The 22,360-nt window shown below is 40.7% G+C and overlaps 1 protein-coding gene across 6 annotated transcripts in view; it reads right to left on the bottom strand.

Moving 5' to 3' along the window:
* Positions 1 to 350: 350 nt before the first annotated feature.
* Positions 351 to 22,360, bottom strand: part of POU2F1 (POU class 2 homeobox 1) — a 111,143-nt gene continuing 89,133 nt past the window's right edge. For all 6 annotated transcript variants that reach the window (XM_040582987.1, XM_040582984.1, XM_040582986.1 and 3 more), the window contains 9 exons: positions 16,699 to 16,793; positions 14,233 to 14,406; positions 10,287 to 10,428; positions 8,015 to 8,160; positions 6,984 to 7,163; positions 4,199 to 4,304; positions 3,423 to 3,768; positions 2,494 to 2,582; positions 351 to 1,329 (listed from right to left, as the gene is read on the bottom strand). In XM_040582987.1, the coding sequence (XP_040438921.1) occupies positions 1,019 to 1,329; positions 2,494 to 2,582; positions 3,423 to 3,768; positions 4,199 to 4,304; positions 6,984 to 7,163; positions 8,015 to 8,160; positions 10,287 to 10,428; positions 14,233 to 14,406; positions 16,699 to 16,793 (1,589 nt within the window). In that variant the 3' untranslated portion in view covers positions 351 to 1,018. The remainder of the gene's footprint in view (positions 1,330 to 2,493; positions 2,583 to 3,422; positions 3,769 to 4,198; positions 4,305 to 6,983; positions 7,164 to 8,014; positions 8,161 to 10,286; positions 10,429 to 14,232; positions 14,407 to 16,698; positions 16,794 to 22,360) is intronic.

Here is a 22,360-nt window from a genome sequence, read left to right as displayed (position 1 = left end):
GGAGGTCGAATCCCACTCTCTGAAGTAAAAAGGAACCATGCACAGAAAGCTAAGAGCAGAATTTGGCCATTTTGTCTAAATAATTGAGAGAAGGAGAACTGCAGTTCCGAACTAATTCCTACCTCTGCTTAAAAAGCACAGACCAGCCTGGAAGTTTGCACACAATGATCTCTACTGCTACGCTGAGCTTCCTGCACAAATGATGAACATAAATTCTTCTGACCCCTACAAGTAACCGTCAGACAAATTCAAGGATGAGGAAACCATTCAGAACGTTCCCAGAAGATAAGGACAGAAAGTCTATTTGTGCTCCATTCTTCCTTCTCCACCCTCCCGCCCTCCCCCCATGGTGTGGGAGCTCGCTGAAAATAATCCAGGAGCAAAAGACAAACGCGTCCAAACTATATATATAAAAATAATAATAATCATCATCATCATCATAATAATAGAGATACACCAGTAATACAGGCCTGCCTAAATTGTACCAGTTAAGAAAGGAACCCCCAACACGATTGATACGATTATAAACACCTTGTATGACATAATGGCCTGTACAACAGACCTATAAAATGATAATTAAAAAAGAAAGATATTTAGACCAGAAAGAAACAAGAAATCCCCTTCCTATGTTTGAGGAGTTGATAACCCACCTTAACTTGTCATTGTGACTGCTGGAAATGATAAGTAGTCCTTTCACTTTTTTTGTGGTTTTTTTTTGTGGTTTTTTTTTTTTGTTTTTTTTTGTTTGTTTTTTGTTTTTTTTTACATTTTTGGTTAGAAAGTTCTCCGATCCATGAAGCGATCCTGAAAAGACAGTGTTTATTATAAAATTAGGCAAATGTCTGTCCCAGCTTTAAATCCTTCCTGTTTTGCTTTTGTTTTTTTATCTTTTTCCTTCTCTCCCTTGTCCCCAGCAACACGGTGAGAGGATGCCCATCATTTTCAGTTTATAAACCCCGCTGGCAGCCAGTCCCACCGCACAGTGAAACAGGCTGCTGGCAGCACAGCTCAGCCCGGCTTACTGTGCCTTGGAGGCAGTAGTGGTGGTGGACGTGGCCCCGCTCGCAGAGGCCACCGTGAGGAGAGAGTTCTGGATGGGCTCGGCTGAGGTGGAGGTGGCGTGAAGGCTGGCGACTGGTCCAGAGGCCCCTGCGGAGGCTGCAGCTGCAGAGACCAGGCTAACCGGGTTGCTGGTGAGCAGAGAAAGGTTCTGAGGGTTCAGGAACAGAGGGGCAGTTACGATGTTAGGAGTACCTCCAGCATTGGCAAACACCAAGTTTCCAGTTGCATCCAGTGATGTTATTGGAAGAGAGCCACCAGATGCAAGAGCTAAAAAGGGAAAGGCGAGCAAGGGAGGAGATAACATCAGCAGTAAGCAACAATGCAAAAAGTGCCTAAAAGCAGCCCGGTCTCTGCGTTTTCCTTTCTCTGACAGGCGTGCTCTCTGCACCAACGCCAGCCAACTCACTGGAGGTTGTTCTTTAAGAAACACAAGTCTTTATGAAGAGCAGACAAGACCCTGCAGATACTAAAACGCCTCTGTTGTCTGTCTGCTCCTAAAATAATTCCATCGCGCCTTTTTTTCAGATCTCTTCAGCGCAAGTCTATGCTTTCTGCCACAGAAAACCTGTATATTCAGGCAACCTGTACTGGAAAGGGTCGAGGTGAGCGTGCACATGAAATGACAGCTATGACAAGACGAAGAAGGTCATGTAACCTTGAGTGTGGCGTGTTAAATGTTGACATATAACCACTGTTACTCTCACCTGTCTACAGGGTTCAGTCTGCCTTAGATTATGATCTCCTAAATTTATCTGTGACACTTTGCAAAATGGGTTTTCTGTACTGTGGAAACAAGATTTGCTAAGCTAGTTAAGAAGGTATTTGAATACACAGGTTAGCTAGATCTTTAGGCACTTGCATCACCTGGTTTTTACGGATGAGAAACTATGAACTGAGAACAACTCCTGCTAAAGTCAGTGGAAACTTCTGGGTGCGCAGCACTTCCGAAATAGATCTCTACTCTTCTGAATAAGGATTTATGGATCTGAAGTTCTACATTAGGATTTTAGGAGGTAGGTTGTTTGTCGTGGGTTGCTTGCTCAGAACTGCCCTCCTAAGAGACCTCAAAAGAGCACAACTCTGCTCAAGCTTATGCTAGAAGAGCTATAAAAAGCAAATCTCTAACCTGCTGGAGATACATGCCAATGGGGGAAGATAATAAAATAAATTCCAGATCACATGCAATATCTTAAATGCCTCCCGTAAATCGCTACAAGATCATACACAATTCTAATCCCCTTTGTGAAGTTGTACCGGCTCTTATCTCTGCGATACATAAAATGTATTTGCGCATTTAAATTTTGTAAAACCTCTACTCCTATATCATTTATATCCCATACCAAGGAATCAGTGTTCTTTTTTGCTAGAGAAAAACAAAGCACGTAAACTGAAGTTGTATGACAGACGTGCATTAAAAGCAACACTACTGACCTTGAATAGTTGCCAGTGTACTGTTGCTCATCAGGGCTGGGCTGAGAGCACCACCTAATGTCCCTGGATTGAGACTGAGTAAGGCACCTCTGTAGGAAGCAAGATCGTGGGAAGAAGAAACAAAAACAAAAGAAAGCAGTGTTACTTGTAAAGGAAAGGTTGTCACTGTTCAGAAGTACACCATCATATTTAAAAAAAATAAAAGGGGGGGGTAGGAAAGAGCAGAGATTAAAGACTAATTTTAATTTTAGTTTAGTTTAGTTTTTCCTTCATGATGCCTTGAGTAGACATTGCTATGCAGTTAGCAACGTGCCTGAAGTACAGGCACTGTAAATACACGACTTGCATTGATTGTTGCTGTAAAATATTACTGTAAGGTATTTTGAGGAAACTGCCACTGGTTAAAGAGCTATCATCATATCCCAAATTCAGGTAAGAAAGATGTAAATCAAGAGGAATTGAAGAAACAAAGAGTAATCTCTCAAAGCAACATTTTTTAAAACCAAAACTTCAACAATACATCATCATGCACCTTTTACAGCTTCTTGCTCATGATGGAGAAATGAATACAGAGGTGTGAAGTGGGTCTAGGCTAGCTCTCCACTTTACAATTAGTAGAACAGATTCTATGATTCACTGGTAAGTTGCAGCTCTTAAGTCAAGCTCTGCAGTGGGATGGATGATTTATCAAATGACAACATTGCTGCAACACAGCTTTTTCATCTGTAAAATGAAAACAGTATTTGTGTACATTGATAGGAATGGCCAATTACCATCTACAAGTAAACCTTCAGAATTTGAGATAAATGACACTAGAACCACCAAGTGAGCTACCAGAAAACAGTGATACATAAAAGCAATTTATCCCAAGAATTCTCCTTCCCTCTCCTGTCATCTCACCTAAAAGGGTGTGAAAAATTCATTCTTACCCAGCTGCAAACTGCGAGGATGCCATCAAGCCTGGGTTTAGTCCTGCTGCAGCAGCCATGGCAGCAAGACTTGCATTTGCAGGCAACTGTGCAGCTCCTTGTAACGCGGCTGCTGCCGCTGTTTGCAACCCTGATGCCGTTACCATCACCTGGCTGGTCCCAAGAGGGGAGGACAAGGGTGTGGAGGTTGTCTGTGTTGTGCTGGTCTCACTGGCACTGGACGCCTCTGAAGTGGAGGCTGAGGCAGAAGGGGAAGGACTCAGGGAGGGTGATGTCACCGCTGAAGAAGCTGGAGGTGCTGTTGAAATCACTGTTGCTGTGTTGTTGGAGGTGGTTTCTGTTGTGCCTAGAAGGTTGATTCTTGTTAGACCAGTACAAAGCACAGATATGACTGAACAGAAACCACTACCCACCTGAACTCAACCGCACATCCAACTGACAGGGAGACAAACACACATTTCTGTAGGACCAAGAAGCAGCAAGAGTCCAAATGAGAAGCTCAGACTACTATGAAATGACACTTCCCACCAGGAGGCTGAGGAGCTCTAGAAGCTAGCAATGGAATATAGCGTATTTCATTTCAGCATCACCTCTGAATTTATCTCCAGAGAAGTCAACTGAATGGTCATAGAGACTGAGGCTTCCTAGTGGAGTAACAAGGAACAATGACAAGAGTGTCCTGGGATACCAGCGACCAAGCCTGAATGATCTTTTGAAAAGTCTAAAAGGGGAAAATGGTAGAGGTGAATGCGGGGGCACGAGAAATCAGCTCTTACCTGTGACAGACAGACTAGTTACAGCAGGACTGGTCAGAGGGAGCACAGGATTGACAGTCAGGGTTGTAGCTGCATTGCTAGTCACAAGGCTTGCTGTGGTTGCCACCTGCAGGTCACAAAAGAATGGAACTGCTCAAAGACAAAGAGTGGGCTACCAGACTTGGATTTCTGCCCATCCTCAGCCGAGGATGTTATCATGGAAAATACTGCATACGAACTAACTTTTTTTGTTAAGTCCGTCAATTTATCATTCCCTGGACCAACCACAGTACCTCCTCTAATATAATATAAACAGTATCTCTGTTCTGAATCATCCGTATTTGAAGGGAGATATATCCATTACATCCATACTGCCTCAGGACTGCAAGTTAGCCCTCCCCCCCCCTCTGCCTCCCCCCAAAGACAGCACCTTGTTTTAATAGTCACTCTTACAGAAAGAGTTACAAAACATATCATTTCTGCATGGCTTTTCTTCTTCTTTAAACACCTTTTCAGCTCCCAATCTCTTTCTCCGATTCAACTATTTAAATGCCCCAGCACTACCAAAGGTATTTAAGGTAATGTGTTTACATGGATAAAGAGAATAACATTTCACTTTTATTCAACAAAACTGTAAGCTCTACTCTGATAAGTTGCCTTGTGCCAAAGGAAGGATCTCTGAATTTTAAAACATTCAAATGACATTAGCTAATTTTACTTGTGGGCAGCTTATGACAAGGAAGCTACAATAAACTGCAGACATTACAGATAAAAAACACCGAAGATTTAAGACTGGAGGAACTAGCTTATGAGGAGAAATGAAATATAAGGTTAGAAAGGACTTTTTATGGACAAGAAATGGTGTCCAACAGTAATATTTGAAGGCTGTTATACATCAATGAGAGAAATGAATCCTTTAGAATTGCCCAAGAGAACATAGCCAAGGATATAGGCTACAACCTTCCTCCTTTCCCCTCTCTTACCTTAAGTTTATTATCAGAGAAATCTCTCTCATGCTGCTTATCCTCTTATAGGAAGTCAAATGCTTCATGCATTTTAAACAAGACTGGGGCAACTGGGACAGATCTAAAAGCTTTCTGCCCATCTCAAATCGCGTATGAAAGGAGAGCCAGATACACAGTACGCTTCCCACTCACGCAGCCCAGACATCCTATCTGTCATCCGTCCACCGAACAGTTAAGGCCAAGGTCACAATCCGTATTTCAGGACAGTGAATGACCTAGAATTAATACAGCTAACCCCGCGGCGGCAACGACTGACTTCAGCCAACGCAGAAGCAGGCTGCCATCGAAAGGAGCATTCCCCCCCAACCCTCCTTCAGAGCCCTAGCACTGGCGCAGTCACACTGGTTAGCTCGCCAGACTGGAAATTCATCGCTGCTCTTCATAGAGTTAACTTGCACCCAAACTAGTAGACTAAGCCCAGCCATGCTATGGCCACCTCATCTCCAGAGCTGACACAAGGATCCAACAAAGCACGCAGCCAGGGAAGGAAGGCTGGGGGCAGCTGGGCTGGAACATCCATTTGAGGGGTTGCATGGTCTTAAGAGAAGCTTTCAATGAGTGAAAATGCTTAGTGAAACTGAAAAATGGAGACTGTGGTTAACGCCTTGATTTCTTACATAAAATGGCTGGGAAAATTTAAATAAAATTTAAATAGAAGGGAAATTTATGTAGGAAAGCTTTGTTAAGTTGCAGTCTGAGTAAACTCGCCTGGTTACTAAAACACACCATCATAAATCTCACTATGTTCTGCTTCGGTAGCAAGCCATGTAACCTTGCTTCCCAATTGTGAAAGAAAAAAAAAAAAAAAAGGAAAAGAAAAAAGAAAAAAAAAGGAAAAAAAAAAGAAAAACCTAAGTACATTTAACAGATCCCTTCCCCTGAAACAAAAGGTTGCATGCACACATCCTGAGACAAGGGTGAGGGGGAAGAATGACACACCACCAAAATTAATGGTTTAATGAAATACTGGAAGATATTAGCTACTACAGTGATGAGGGTGGAATAAATACTACAAAAGGACAGCTACAGGCTACATAAATTCCACCACACCCCTATAAGCATAGCTACTATGAAATCTAATAGCTGCTGTTTCTATTTATGAAAACAGACCTCCATGGACACTGGTAGCAAAGGAGCTGAAGGAACCTTGATGCATGTGTTTTGTTACTCTTATTTTCATGACGTTTGTGTTTACCTGAGGCAAATACAAGTGTGGGAAATTCATTACATAAGTAATTAGCTTAATTGTTCCTTTGTTCCAAGCCTTTTTTTTTTTTAATATATAAATCATTCCTGACTAAAAATGACAACGGTATCATCGGATTTGTGTAACTGAAGTCTCCAAATGATACGTTTTACTGCTGCTCATCTACTTATCGGAGCAGCTAAAGTAAGAGGAGAGGGGTAGAGCTGTCAGGCATTTTTTTATTACTCTTATTTTACAAAAAGCGTCTGGGCAAGAGAGGAAGTCCAGATATGAACGTTACTCTTTGGAATACGTTCAAAGCAATTAACCCCACCTGCACATTTGCCAGTCAGAACATTTCCTCATGAGCTGACTAAATCAAGCACCCAAACTGAAGGCCCAGCTAGTGCCTGATTTGTAAGCAATCTCTCTCAGGCAGTCTGCAGGTAGGGTATTTAAGGTGCCAGTAAAATACAGATTTGTGAGAACAGGTCTGCTGTACAAAGAAGGTGGATGGCATGTGCAGCTTCCACACTGAGCACCGCAGAACTCTCTCTTCCAGTGATCTCTGCCAACACAGTTTCTTGATTCTTACCAGTGAGGTTGGACAAGGGAAAATTGCTTTGATGGGCGAGCTGCTGGTTCCACCACTGCTGGGTGGGTTGATCCTTTTCTCCTTCTGGCGCCGGTTACAGAACCAAACGCGGATCACCTCCTTCTCCATGTTTAGCTGGTCAGCTATCATGGTGATCTCATCCGAGGTAGGCTTTTGGTTCTGAGAAAAGGAAACGGTACTTGAAGAGCTGTGAAACTACCTTCTGAAGTTTTATATTATAGCTTCTTCTTCAGCAGGCAGACATCTGGACGGGCCATTTATATCAAGAATCTTGTCAGTGGTACACTAGACAGTTATTTTTGTATAATATATATAGAGACAGTATATAATTGATACTTCTGCCTTCCACCTTGGTAGTTACAGGAACATTTCTACCAATAGTAAGCTGTGTTCCTCAGATGGGTGATGAAGACTAAGCTCACATGCTTCTTTTTGAGAGACGGGATCTGACTTGTGAGTTAATCCTTCAAGAAATTCCACACCTTGATAAGGAAATCCTTCTATCAGCATCTCGCAAAAAGAAACGGGAGAGATTAACTCTAGCAGTAGCCAAACGAACCCCAAATTGTCTAGACCTATAATGAAAGACAGGTAGATGGAATGAGCTACTTACAGAGGCTATCTGCCCATACAGCTGCACAAAGTGCCTAACAACAGTAACACGAGGCCAGCTAAAAACCTCACATTATGTATGTTTTGCTGTCACTCCATTTATACATCCTCACCAGGTGTAATCATTTTTTCTTCTTTCTGATGGGCAGAATACCAAGCTTAGATCTACGGCTCAGCATCTCGGAATTCGAAATCACAAAGTCGGCAAACTGCAAGAATCAATGAGTGGTTTTGAGGGCTTTTTTTAAGTGATGTTGGGCACAGCCTTTGTATTCACCTTATTTAGTACAAGCATTTTCCTAAATAGCACAATAATGGGTTCACTCCAACAGATAGGACTGTTGAAGCCAAGTTTCTTCCTTTCTTTATAGGCTGAGCAAAGCAACAGGATCACTGACCTCCAGGAAACTCTTCTCTAAGGCCACACGTATGTTGGTCTCTATGCTGGTGCGTTTCTTCCTCCTGCGGTTCAAGCCTTCAATCCCCAGCCCTGGAGAATTCAGGGCACTTGGGCTGGAGAGAGTTGAATCAGATGAGAGGTTTTCTGAAAAAAGAGAGCAACATAAATCAGGAGATTTTATTTGAATGCTGTGCAGTCTAAATGCAAGTGTTCTTCACCTGTGCAAGGCACGTTAAAACCCACTCTGTATCTATTTCAGATACATGGAGATTTCTGGATCACATGCATTAATCATTATACTTGTAAATTACAACATATACTTGAAACTTAAAAGCTACAAGCCCAGAGGGCATGCTCTGCTCCTGTATGCTACCACAGGATCCCTGTTGTAACACCTACACAAAGTTTGTCTCCCTTATCTCATTCCACCCGACACTTATTCACTGCAAGTCACAAGTTTAAGCAAAAAAGCAGTAACTGATATCCGTGAGCCACAGTTGCAAGTCGCAGGCAATTATGGAAAAATCCGAGCAGCCTGAGATTTCTTTTACCCACTCTGCAATACACTGGAGGAAGTTCACAGCCAGCTTCACAGCGTTCGACCTCTTTGGCGATCTTAGCAGACATCCAGTGCTGTGCAGTTCTACTGAACAGCCCACACGTAGTTTCGCTAGGTCTCTAGCTGTCAACCCCTAATCCTGTCTTTTTGGCTCCACAGAAGAGCAAAGAGAGAACACACTCGAACCCACTTTGTAGAAGAAAGTGCAAAATAACCAACCGGCAGATTCCAGCAGGGAATTTAAACAAAATGATTAATTGTGGCTGGAGATCCCTCACTGCACTGGCATTTGTGGGTGATAAGCAGGTGTCAAAGTTCACACTGCCTCAGATCATTCTGGTAGGCTCAAATGACCAAGTACATTCAGTTCAGTATTTCCTAGAGGTTTCTTTCCCCAGTAATGGCACTCCTAAATGTGCTGAAAGCCCTCTCCATCCTGAAAACCCCACAGAACAAGCCGAGTTCTGTAGCAATAAGTTCTCCCACGCTCCACATAATAATGGATCACCGGTATGCTTCTGCCTCCTTTTACCTAAAATTAGCCTTTACAGTCATCTGAACCTTTCGTGCAAAGATTTCCATGAAACTGAATCAGTGCCAAGGACAATGGTTCCCAGCTTCCAGGCTGTGAAGGACCCTGATGCTGTACACAGCCCTTAACTTTACAGATCCAAGTATTCAGGCTAGCAGGAAAAGCAAACCATGACATTCCTGGCAGCACTGGACTCTTCCAGTGTTGCTGGAAGGTTTGGGGACCACTGAGCTGGGGACTAGAGCACTCAGTGTGAAGATCTTTATGTTTTCTATGACAGATCTAGATCTAAAGATAAATCCTGTCAACACAACAGAACGACACTTCCTTGTTTCAATGCAGGACAAATTTTCAACACTGCATCCAATTACTTTCAAAATTTCAGAGAATAATGTAGGTGCCAGCAGAAAGCTCTCTTCATTTTGGTATAAATAGGAAGGCACACACTGTCCCTGCCATCTGTTTAGCAGATCCATCAGTTTTATACTATGTACAGTTGTATACTTGGAAGAAAAAACTGGCTGACAGCAGTCTTCAAAACACTTTCTATCCTAACACCTAGCACCATCATCCACGCTCCTTTTGCTGGTGGGGAGAAAAAAAAAAAAACCAGAACACTGGCAACACTGGCATCATGAATAGCTTATATCCCAGGAAAAAATAATTCTGGAAGGAAAAAGCAAAACCTAACCCACAAAAAACTCTTCCTATGGGGAGAAAGAAAGTGTTTACATGGACCCTTGGAGACAGATGAAAAGAGCGCACATAGGGGTGTGGGAGGAGATGAATGCAATAAGCTCTGCTTACTGAAACAACAAACCATGCAACCCTCTCTACTACACATCTGAAAAAGAAAGCTAGAGGAGGATTAGAAGTTATATGCATTAACATACATGAAAGGGGAAAACCGTGACACGTATTATACCTCACTCCATGCAATTATTCAGCTGGCTGCAGAACACAATTCTGAAAGTTCATATTGGAACGGTTTTGGATGCATACAGGCACATGAAAAGGGAAGTCGGGACCCTTGCTCCTACACCCTTCTTTGTCCCATGGACAGTTACAAAGATTGGTGGCTTCATAAAACCGTAAGGGCACAAACGAAGCAGTTTTTCAGGGTTTTTCACAATCCTACTGATTTTGATAGGCTGGTGAAGAAATACACAACTCATTCACCTGCATCATTGAGCCACTTTTCCAGAAGCGGCTTTAACTTGCACATGTTCTTAAAGCTGAGGTTCAAGGCTTCAAAGCGAGAGATGGTAGTTTGGCTGAAGTCATTTCCATAGAGTTTGCCCATAGCGAGCCCAACATCACCCTGGACAAAGAAAGAGAAAAAATTCACTAACATAGGCACTTCCAAAGCAAGGAATCCTGTCATATTCTTGTGTTCTCTTAGTGACTACACTGCTGCCCAGGATTTCAGTTTCACAGAAACTTGCTCAGCACTACCCAGATTCATGCTAAAGCAAATAATCATAAAGAAATGTCAAACCTCAGTCAGTTTAACCATGTAACTCTTTTCCAGAAAATCCTTGATGCTTTGTCTTCTTAGCATTATCAGTGAGCAGAACATTCCACTGAGTATTAACTTTTTTCTTAGTTCTTTAAAATACATAAAAGCCAAGCTCTTTTTAGGAGCAGGTTTAAGTATCTGCATACTTCACACCAATGAAGAAAAAGTTCAAATAAGCAGAAATGCACTGAATTAATGTTTTCGAATTAGTAGAAAAGACTTGAAAATATGTCTGCAAACATGTATTACATTTAAATAGGTGCAGAAATATTCTTATCCGAACTTCCAGTATCTGAGATACTGACACTTCCAGTATCAATAGCTGAGGTTCCAACCAAACTTCTCCCCACAGGCACACATTTCAAAGCAGACACGAACTTGAACCATTTCAAATAATGATTAACTCTAGTCTTCCCTACCCTTACCCATCTGCCAAAAAGCGATCCAGGATATTTACAGACAGATGATCATCTCTTTACATCTGTTACTGCTTTTTAAAAGTCAGTTTTAGCTAGCTATCAGACACTCTGCTTATCCTAATATGTATGTGTGTATATCTCTCTCTCTATATATATACACATCTATGTAGTTTACACTTGGAAAGTCTTGTAAAAAAAAAAAAAAAAAAACAAAACACCAAACCAAAAAACCCCAAATCCATTCTTGACTGTGGCCCTTAAAAACACCATAATGTTTTCTTGTTTTGTTTTAAAGCTGAAAGGTGCTGCACTTCGTAAAAATTTAATTATTTTCAAGTATGGTATTTGGTCTAAAGTAGTTTAATTTAGATCTTTACTTTTTTAACACAAAGAAGTACGAGAAGTCTAGAAGAAGAGCCTGAAAAGCTTGAGATAGTTAGTGGTGTTTAATTGCAAATGGGTTAGTTGGACTGTGTGTAAAGCTTGCTTTCTTTCTGTTCAGGTCAGAATCACAACCACAGCTTGATACAAATATACTAATAGCATGCAGAGTGGCCATATACAAGCAAGGAAGAAAACAACCTTTGGTAAGCTTAGTAAATTATGCAGGTTGCATAAAAAAAAACATTTTCCTTCCCAGAACAGGACCAGAACAATTGGTTTGTACGCCCTTCAATCAGAGGAAACATGTGGAAACTCACATTTATACCTCTACCCATATGCCAGGATTCCATGCATTTTAAAACTCATAAATCATTCCAAGAGAAGTAACACGGATGCTCTGCTGGGTTTATGAAGGAGAAAAACTGGCTATGTAAACCATATTTGAAATAAGTTGATTTATGTCTCGGCAGGAAAGTGTTATGAAATTTGCTCCAGTTCCTCAACTAAATTTAATTCTGGTATTTATGTTGTTCTTATGAACGTTTGCCATCTGATTTAAAATAAATAGTTAACCATTTATTTGTCAATAGTTTTCCATGCCAAAAGGTGGCAGCATTTCAGCTGCAGGCAAAGGAATTTATGTACTGGGATGAGAATTTTATATATTGGGATGGGCCACTGAAAGGATGGATGGAACACAGGATAAAGGTACCGTATATACAGCTGAGCTACTCTGTAGGTCAAATGAAGCTCCGGTGCTGAATTGAAACTGATTATAAGGTGCATCATTGTCGTGTGTACTGGTCTGTTAAGAAGCCTGAATGGACTAGCAGAGGTAATACCTTTTACAGAATAAAAATAATGTCCAAAATGCTCGCTCACAAAGATTGAATCTGTAACAACCAATTAGTCACATACTAAGATGACACATAATGCTAAGATGCATTATGTTCGTTGCGTCTCTGTATGTCAAACACAGATATTTTTAAGGAAAACAATTAAACAAAAGGATTTAAATCCATCAGCCACTTTTCAGGGTGGGAGAAGAGACAAAACTGCTGAAATTCAAAACCTGTTATATTGTTCGCAAGACAGAATGTAGTAAGTGATTCGTTTGCAATGCAAACTAAATCTTACAATTATTTTTGAAAGGCAGGGCTGGCATGAGTCTGAAAAAGCTTACAGTACCATTGGAAATAAATTTCTTTTATCCTCTGAAAGGCAGTCTATTTATCCAACTATAGGAAACCAGAGTAATAGGGGTCTCTTAATTATTATCCAATTACGCAATTAGGCAGAAGTTATTAGAACTGCCTAATTATACACATACAAACTCAGAGTGGCACAGGAATGATCAAATGCAATTTTATCATTTTCTCAAGATTCCTCTTTTTAAAGCTCAAAAGCAAATACTGAAACATAAGCCTGAGCAGTTGCGTTCATTTTTCCTCACCGTGAAAATTCACAACAGGATCAATAAAGAAGGGTTAACCCATAACTTAAAAAGTCTAGTTGAGCCTTTATGATCATCTCACAGCAGGGCAGATTAAACATAATAACTAAAGATCTACATGAACCTCCTCACTCAGGCTATAGGGAAGCTATTGTGTTTTACCCTGCTCTGTTCTGCATTACTCTAGCTTTTGTGTGTGTCCATCACCTGTATTTCTGTGCCTCCCTCTAGTGGAAATAAGGGAGGGAAGGAGGCACACATGCCAGCAAAATGCACTTAATTTTACTAAGAACATTCTGTTCTTCAGTTATAATTAAGATGCTGCCAGGAACTTTCATTATGCACTCTGATTTTTCAAACATGTAAGACTTTGCCAGAAAAATAAATCTGACTTCAGCACACACTTAACAGAGTAGGTTTACTTATTCCTGGGGGGAGGAAGGGAGAACAAATCACGTATGTTGGATTGACTGCTCTCAGCTCAGACTTTTACATGCCTACTTTGATTTCTGCATGCTATTTCTTCTAGCGAAAACACGCCTATGCTTACCACCGATTCCTGCCAAAATTAATTGTTTACCTGGACAGATGTTTTAATTTTGCAGGGAAAAAAAATCTTTTTTATATTAATAAGAAAGGACTCTTGAATCCAAGCAGCATTTTCCTTCAACAGAATAATGGAACATATAAATGCACTTTGTACTTTTAATTGTACTCGTCATTCAACCATTTTCACTATGTTAAAGATTACTTTTCTTCGGCTCTATGGGTATTTTTGAGCTTTTAAGCAAGCCAAAACAAACCACAACTCCAGTTCACCTCTGCAAGGAGAGAACTTCAAAGATGACAGTCCTTTCAGGTTTTGTTTAGGAACCTTAGCAAAAGCATTAAGTACAGAAATCATTGATGTTTAATAGGAAAATACATTTGAGAGATAAAACCCCTTTGACATCCAAAGGAACTCCGCAGCTGTGAGGTATTTTTTAAACACACAGAGCAGTTAATTGTGCTGTATGATTTTTGGAACTTTGTACTTCTGAAGGCAGCTTTAAAGTGCTTTGTCCCATTCACTTTACATCCTATAGAATGAACAGTGCACATGCAATGACATCTGGAGCTGGTAAATGCACGTACCTGCTGGGAAAATGGCTATGCTTTAAAACCAACAGGGAAGTAAGTCGGATGTATGGCTTTTTCTGTCATTTCTTAGAAATCCCCTACATAAAGGCCAGAGCATAACCCTATTTAAGAAGGTTCTCCTAGGAGAAGGTGGAATTGTAGTCTCCCTCCAGACTTAAAAGATGAGACCTCAGATTCCACACTGGCAGGCACTATGGTACGCAGTCTCACCTGAGTGAATCCAAGTTTGATCCGTCTTTGTTTGAAAGTCTTGGCAAACTGCTCAAGCTCCTCAAGGTCACTGGGCTCCTCCAAGCTGGGAGTGTCAATTCGCTTTGGTGTTGACTGGCTCTGTGGAAGTGGCTGAATGGGGGTCGCTGCTATTGTGCGTGTTGGGGTTGCTGGCTATTAAGATAGCAAGGAAAAGATGAAAAATCAGACTTAAAAGAATAATGAGCAAAAATTAAATTACAAAAAGGTATGTGAGGTTTCAGTGAGAACGACCAATGAATTTGACATTTCCAGCAATCTGAAAGCTCCTCCAATTTATTTACATTCCTCTCAAAAACAAGCAATCACAATCCAGAAAACTGTATTAGTATGACAGCCTTCTAAAGGCTCTGTCAGAACCAATTAAGGAAAAGTAAGAGATGTTCAGTGCAGCAGATAACCAAAACTTGCGCTTGCTACAGAGCTGCTCAAAGAAAGGCTGAACACTCTCACTTGATACAGTTCTATCATTTATAGACAGCTTGGCATTCATCCCCTTTTAATCATTTTAAAATTTAATTTACTGCTTGTGTGAGGTGGCAGATTGTCATCAGCCCAAAAGATTCAAGTCTCCTATTTAATCTTGGAACAGTGAGCACATGCAGGTGCAGCAAATGTGGCAAGTCTCCTCTAACACCATCTCTTGCGCCTGACTCAACTCTTCCAGTAAGAAAGAACTAACTACATCTACCTCTAACCCTTCTGCTGATACTTGCAACAGTAAGAATGAAGGTACTGGTGATACGAGAAATTAAGCAAAGGCAACCGGCAGAAAATAGTTCCTTTTAGGCCACGTTTTTCTTCTATATAAAAGGCTGATTTTCCAGGAAATCCACACAAGGTTCATCATTCCTCAACACTGGCATACTTCAACATTTTGCTATGCAGCAATAATAAGAATCTGAAAACAAGCTAAGCATCGTGGAAAATCCTCACAAGTGAACAAAATATATTAAGACCTGGTATTGCACAGTTCAGTCTTTATGTGCAACAGGAACGTTAGAAACATGTTATAACTCAGCCTTCTTACATGCCATAGATGAACTGAGACGGAGACAAATTGTTTACTCTAGTTAAGTTCTATTCAGTTCGCTGAGGTTTTTAAGTAAAGATGACTTCATGCTTTTACATCCTGTACCTGTTTCTGAAACTAGATTCCTTCGGGGCAAATAAGAGCCCCAAGCCTATGCAACACTACAGTACTGTGCAAAGGTCCAGAGACAGCTGTTCTAAAAGAAATGGACTACATAAAGCCAAGCCCTCCCATAGCTCCTTAGGTTGTTTTTCTCCTGGGTTAGTGCAGTCTTTTGCAGTGCACACCAGATGGTAGAGGGAGGTCAGGATCTATAATTCCATTATGTGAGAAGTAACGTGATCATATATAATCTTTCTAGGGCTGCAGACATGTGTCCCACTGCAAAGGTTTTTAATTTTTTTTTTTAATTTACATTAAACGTAGTGGGTAATTACTGCAATATGTCTTTACTGACTTCACCCTCTTTACATAGTTTATTTTCTCTTTGTAGCTTTGATACTTCTTTTTAATTGAGGTATAATCTTCAGTAGGGAGTCATGCTGCTGAGCTATGAACTACAGAAGTGAGACAAATTCCATTTTCCACCTGGTACATGAAAAATACTAGAGGTGGTATAATAGAAAAAGTAGTTTTCTAAGACTATGATAGACTAAGGTATCTTATTACAGGCTAAAAAATTCTTATGTGTAACCAAGCTGGCAGGAAGATATCATATGATATTATGTGGTATTTGAGAAACAGCATGCAGTCATCTACCTAAACTGCACAGTAAAACCCAGAGTGAAGCAAAACTAAATTTGCAGGCATGTGCAACCTTAAAATTGCTTTTCGTACAGTCTGAAAGCTTAATCGTAGAGCTTTAGTATTTTAACATATATCTAACAGAATATTTTAATGCATTTCTACAGTCTCTTCACTTTCACAGAAGGTAACCAATAAGACTGGCAATGACTTAGCAATAACAGCAAAATGACAAGGCTACAATAAAGATAGACTGCCACTGCAATCTTTAGAAATAAAGTAATCCTCTTTTTGAGCTTTTTAGGTAGTACACACTTGGTTCTTCTGAACGTCAAAAATTTGTAGATTGTCCAAGAAAACCTTACAAGAAAACCAAATAATACTCTAGTGACATTAACTCAAGATCTCAATCATGGAAATTTTCAGCTAAAAATAAAAATTTATAACGTTAAATGAAAAGAGGTACGTTAGGGTAGGAACTACAAACCTGAATTTATTGATGCTTCAGTTCTACACTGAATCTATCTAAAAAGACAAACTCACTACTATAGCTACAGTATTTATTCCGGTAACTAACACAAAGGGTCCATTCACTTGCAATAGTTTAAATCCCCTCAAAGCAGCTCATAAACTGTAGAAATAAGCCTGACCTGCGAGGCAAGGGTGATGCTTGGCTGAGACTGCAGGAGGTTGGCTTGGCTTTGCTGAGGTAGTTGCGTTAAGAGATTCTGCGCTTGCAGGAGACCTGGAGAGAGAAAAGAATGGGTTTGGTTTGTCATTTAAAAAGACTAAAGCACAAAATGAGCTGAAACAAAGCTCTCGCCAAATCATGAAAATTACAAAAAAAATCTGAGACTCAAGCCTTTATTTCGTCCCTGCATAGGTATCTTCAGACTTCGGACTTTTCAGTCCAAAACCCTCTTGCATTTTCCTGAAGCATATGTAGCGACAGAAGGGTAGGGTACTACTCTCCTCTGCAGAAAGGGTTTGTAATGATCTAGGTTACCCCAGTCCTGTGTGCAGGCATCATTTATTGCCCCTTTCAGCCTGCAGATCTGGGGTAAAACTCTTCCTCTAACCAACAGCTGACCAAGAATTAGGAAGCCATATAAAAATAAACAACTAAGCACTAATCAGATCAAATCCAACAACTGAATACTAATCAAAACCACAAATGTGGCTCCTTTATCACCCTTCCTCCTCTCTGTATCACCCCACACCAGCTGCCTAACAAGAAGGTAACTTTCTCTGGCAAACTTAAGCAACCCACACCAGAAGATGTTAAAACAAGCCCAGATAACCTCCTCCTGGCTGAAAGAAAGAATATTTTTTAAAAGTAATCAGAACTTAAAACTTAGGTAAGATAATGAACACTGCTTAAATTGCACAAATAGAATAAACATTATGCTGAATGTATGAAACCTCCTGCTATTATGAAAAAGTGACAACATCAAAGAAAGTTGGGACTGATGCAACCAATATACGCAACATGCTGTCATTCTAAAAATAGGCTCCTACAGTCCTCTATTTGCATGGTTTATTAAATATCTCAGGAAAATGAGATATATGCTTGCATCTATGTCTTTTAACTAGAAACTATTTTATTTTTTTAATTTTTTTTTTGCATTTCTAATACTTTTAATAGCTTTTTAAGGGGTAAGAGTGTTGACAAAAATGTACCTCCAGTTAGTCAACTCTCAATTCTGTTGTGACAAATATTACTGTTAATCTTTAGGCAACTTCTGGCTACAACTATCAATTTCCCCCATAATAATTTAAGAACCTAATTAACTAAACCAATAGTTAATAGGCATCTTCAATGTACCAAGTTCCTAAAACCAGGGGAGAACGATGGCACAACAACAGATGGACACTACGGCTACTCAGAGGACAGAACACCAAGTACCACTTAAATTCTGCAGTTTGAGTTCATCACAATCTGTTCTTGTTCACATCAACTCGCCAATTAATCAGAGCACACCATTCATGATCATACCTCTTAGCGGAATACAGGTAGAGAACACAGGAATTTAAGACTTCATAAATGCTGACCGAGAAACTGGATGTTTTAGGTGAGGTTAAGGCTATAGGAGACATGAAATGAGGGACTATGATGGGTAAGAAGGAGAAAACATATCCTCAATGAGGGAAAACACAACTACGGAGGAATTATCTTCTGACAGTGATGCTATTGTTCACGTTTGGGGTTTTTTTACAAAGTGTTGAATGTGTATTTTAAATAACATGTATTGCTGTCAAAATGTTCAAGACCTACAGGATAAAGCCAGCTGCTTATGCAACATAATGGCACAGCACAGACAACTATGTAAATTTGCTTTGCACCACATAATCAACATGTTCCAGCTGTGGTTTTGAAAAGCCACAGCAAAGGAAAGGAGCAGCTTAAGGAACCTCCAAGACATCTACCTATGACAGCTACAACGCAAATATTTGTTCACTTGAAAGATTATTTCAGCTGCCCAAATCTAAATATTAATGAGCGAACAGACATCTCTACAGCGAAGAGGTTCTGACCTTCATTTAGTGACAGTGAATTTTAACTGACAAGTTGAAATAGAAAGGGGCAAGCCATCACACCGACACTGCAGAGTGGCTGACCAACCATGAGAAAACAATTTGGCAGCTGACAGTAACCACATCTGACCTCGGGTCCACTGGTAGGTAACACCATTGATCATAAGTTACTGACTCATCTTATGACTGTAATCAGAGTAATCAGGACTGTCCTTCTGTGATTATTTTTTTTTTGTTCTCAAAGAAATCCCAAAGGATGTTCTTCTGGCAATAACACTTTTGCTGAAGAGCACAAGATGACTACACTCTTCCTCATCTTATTCTCGCTCATACGTTCTGAAGTAATTATTGCCGAAGGACGGTGTAAAATATTCTGCACGTGTTCCAATGTGTTCCATCGACTCAAGTTTTTACATCATTTTATCCTATTTAAGAAATACTGACACAAGGTGTCTTGGGCAAAAACCAGAGAAAGAACAAGTTAGTTCAACCTCCAGCTGCCTGAAGCCCAGGGGGTGGGGAAAGCAGCTGAATTACCGATTTCCAGCCTTTTCGGCCAGTTGCCATGCACATCCTTTGGACTCCTGTTGATTCCATGGGTGGGCAGCTGCAGTTTCCCACTTTTCAGACATGACTTGTACTAGTCTAAACTCCACTGTAGGGCAAGGCCTCAAGGACGAGAGTCTGAGCACTGTTAGCCATATGAACAGAGACCTGTTAGGACTTGTAGGGCATAAGCCCTGGGAACAAAGGAACAAGTTAACAGCAGACTCTTGAACCACAGCGGTTGAGATGACAACCAGAGGACAAAGAGGGACATACAGCAAGATAAGGGAACCAATAGTGCTGATAAGCAACTTTGTTACTTCACGAAAGCCAAGTAGGAAAAAAAACCCTAATCTTAGAATAAAGATTGTTGCTAAGATAAGATAGACTAATCAGTACCTATTGTTTAAATGACATGTCTTAGAAGATAACCAATCTGTGTAGTTCACGCTTAAGATTTAACCAACCAGTGTCTAACATGTAGAAGGTACAAAAGTATATTAATGTAAAAGAATCACTAATAAATCGACATCTTACTTGCATCAAGCTACGTCCCGTCTCTTCATCTGCCGCACTCCCCCTTCATTTTTTTTCTGAGAAGAAACTACTGGTCCCCACTTTGGTTGAAGATAACTTCAGTGACTTAAGTTACTAGGGCATATAGCAGCCTTTTAAATAAGAGTTTAAGTCCAAAACTGCAACTTTTAGGTAACTGCTGAGATACTGGTGTTTGATCTGCTGTTTTCTTAGGGACTCATACCGGCATCAATACCATTTACACCTTTATTACCAATAAGGCTGATGGCACAAAATATATTCTCAGCGTGTCTGCAGACAATACCAAACACAGGGAAAGCAGTCAACAGGGTAGAAGTCATGGTCTAGACAGGCTGGACAAATGAAACCTCATGATGGCCAATGCAGGAAAATGCAAATCCTGCACGGGGGACTGGAATAACCCTGTGCAGCAATACAGGGTGGGCACTGGCTGGCTAGGAAGCAGTTTCACAGCAAAAAGACCTGGGGGTCCTGGAGGACAAGACGATGAACACGAGTCAGCAGCGTGCCCTTACAATACAGCCAGCCAGCCACATCCCGGGCTGTATTCACACGCGTGCAGCCAGCAGGTCAAGGGCTGTGGTTCTTCCCCTCCACTCGGCACGTGTAAGACCACATCTGGAGTACTGTGTTCAGCTTGGGTTTCCCAGCATGACACAATGACATCCCGGATTGTGTACCTTCAAGGCCCACCAGGGTGGCTAACGGGCTGGAACACCCATACAAGAAATGGCTAAGCCAGCTGGTTTGTTCAGCCTTATGAGAAGGCTAAGGTGAGGTGCTATTGCTGTCTTCAAAGACAGAAATGAATTCTTCTTGAGGGTGCACAGTAATGAGACGCAACAGACCTAAGCTGGAACATGGGAAACTCCCAACAAAATATAAGGGAACTATTTATTTACCATGAGAGTGGTCAACTATTGGGGCAGGTACTTGAAGAGGTTGCACAACCTCCAGACTCAAGAGATAGTCAAACTCAACTGGCTGAGGTGCTGAGTACTTTGCTGTAATTGAACCTGCTTTGAGCAATAATACATGACCTCTAGAGGTCCCTTCCACCTACATGATTTTTTTGATTCTACAGAAACTAATCTTGTACTTGGATATTTAATTTTACAGAGGTAGTATTTCTAACCCTCTGCTTTGGGCTCTAAGAGCCCAGTGGTATTCCTGCATTAAATATGGCATACAAATCACCTATGTGATGCTCCAAAAGAATGACTGCATGAAGGCAGACAAGGATTTATGCAAAAGTATGACACTAGAGGTATTTAATTTTTTTTTAATAGTTAAAGTAAATGCATCTATTATCATCCAGGACTTTTCCTGTAATGTCTACGAGTAGCATGAATAACGGTTCGAGCCAAAAACTCTTCCTGCCAGCCAACAGTCCCCAAGGACTGAACTGGGGTTCAGTTTTCACTGCCTAAAATTAAACAAAAGATAAAACAAACGTTCAAGCGCAGATTTTTTCAGCGTAATTTTAAAAAAGTTTGCCCTGAAGCATAATACATAATTCATCCCTAACTGATCTTCCAAACAGTGAATTTTTTCATTTAAGAAGAACTTGAATGCTTTTTCTCTGCCAAAACTATTCATCTTCTCACAGACACATCCTGGAATTCAGCTTGCAAGACAAAGCCATTACAATGTCATAATTTGATTAACTGGAAACAACTGAAAGGCAAGAAGGAAGGGTGCTACACCACATATTAAACACAGTGCCATTTGATCAACTTTGTTGACCACTGTTGATGCAAAGAAACTTCTGGGCACTTTGATGTACCTCACTGTATCAAACCCAGATCAGATCTTCCGAAATGGGGACCTGTACTTGGAATTATATTGGGATCCAACACAGAGGAGAAAGTACTAATCTATGCATGCCTACAAATCTGTTCCACTGAAACGTTAAGCTGCTGCACCTTTTTCAGTATTCAGACCTTTAAGGTCAGTTCAAGAACACGACACGCGCTGAAGCTGGTGAACTGCAGTTTTGAAGAGTACCAGTTCAGTGACCCACGCAAAGAAGCTGCAACAGTACTTCAATGAAAGTCAACATGTTTACTGATTGATGCTGTTCAAACCGTTAGAAGCAAAGAATTTTTCAAAGAGGACAGTAAATATTAAGCACTTAATATGTATCTTAGTAATGGCTATTTGCAGCACAAGGGAAAAAGTCATCATTTAAGCCACTTCTTCCAAGTTCTTCCCCATTCCACTTCAAGCTCTCCACCCTTATTTTGGGGAATGAGCTTGAGTCAGCTACATTTTATTCAACTGCTGTGTCAGCAAATATGCTGTCATTAAGAGTCTCTTGACAATGAAGAGCTGGCTCTCCCCATCTGCATACTGAGGGGACCAAAGCACTTTCACCTGGTTCACACAGCATTTTACTAACAGAATGAGGAGTCCTGGAAGGGCAGTGCAGGTGCATGGTCTCAGATGATTGCCCATTTGTTGTCCATCAGACACTTGTCCATTACAAATTTGATGCCTTTGAGAAGAAACACAGGTAATTTCAGGCTCCTTCCCCCATTCTCACGCTGGGTGAGCGAGCTGCACTCTGATTTATGGTATCAGAGGCCGTCAGGGTAGATACCAGCATTCACTATCCCACTTTAAAACTGTGGTTTAGCAGATTTTTTTAATTATACGAGTTAAGTCTGTAGA

The sequence above is a fragment of the Falco naumanni genome, chromosome 2, assembly GCF_017639655.2.
Source record: "Falco naumanni isolate bFalNau1 chromosome 2, bFalNau1.pat, whole genome shotgun sequence".
NCBI classification, from domain to species: Eukaryota; Metazoa; Chordata; class Aves; order Falconiformes; family Falconidae; genus Falco; species Falco naumanni.
This window is presented reverse-complemented; position numbering and strand designations above follow the sequence as displayed.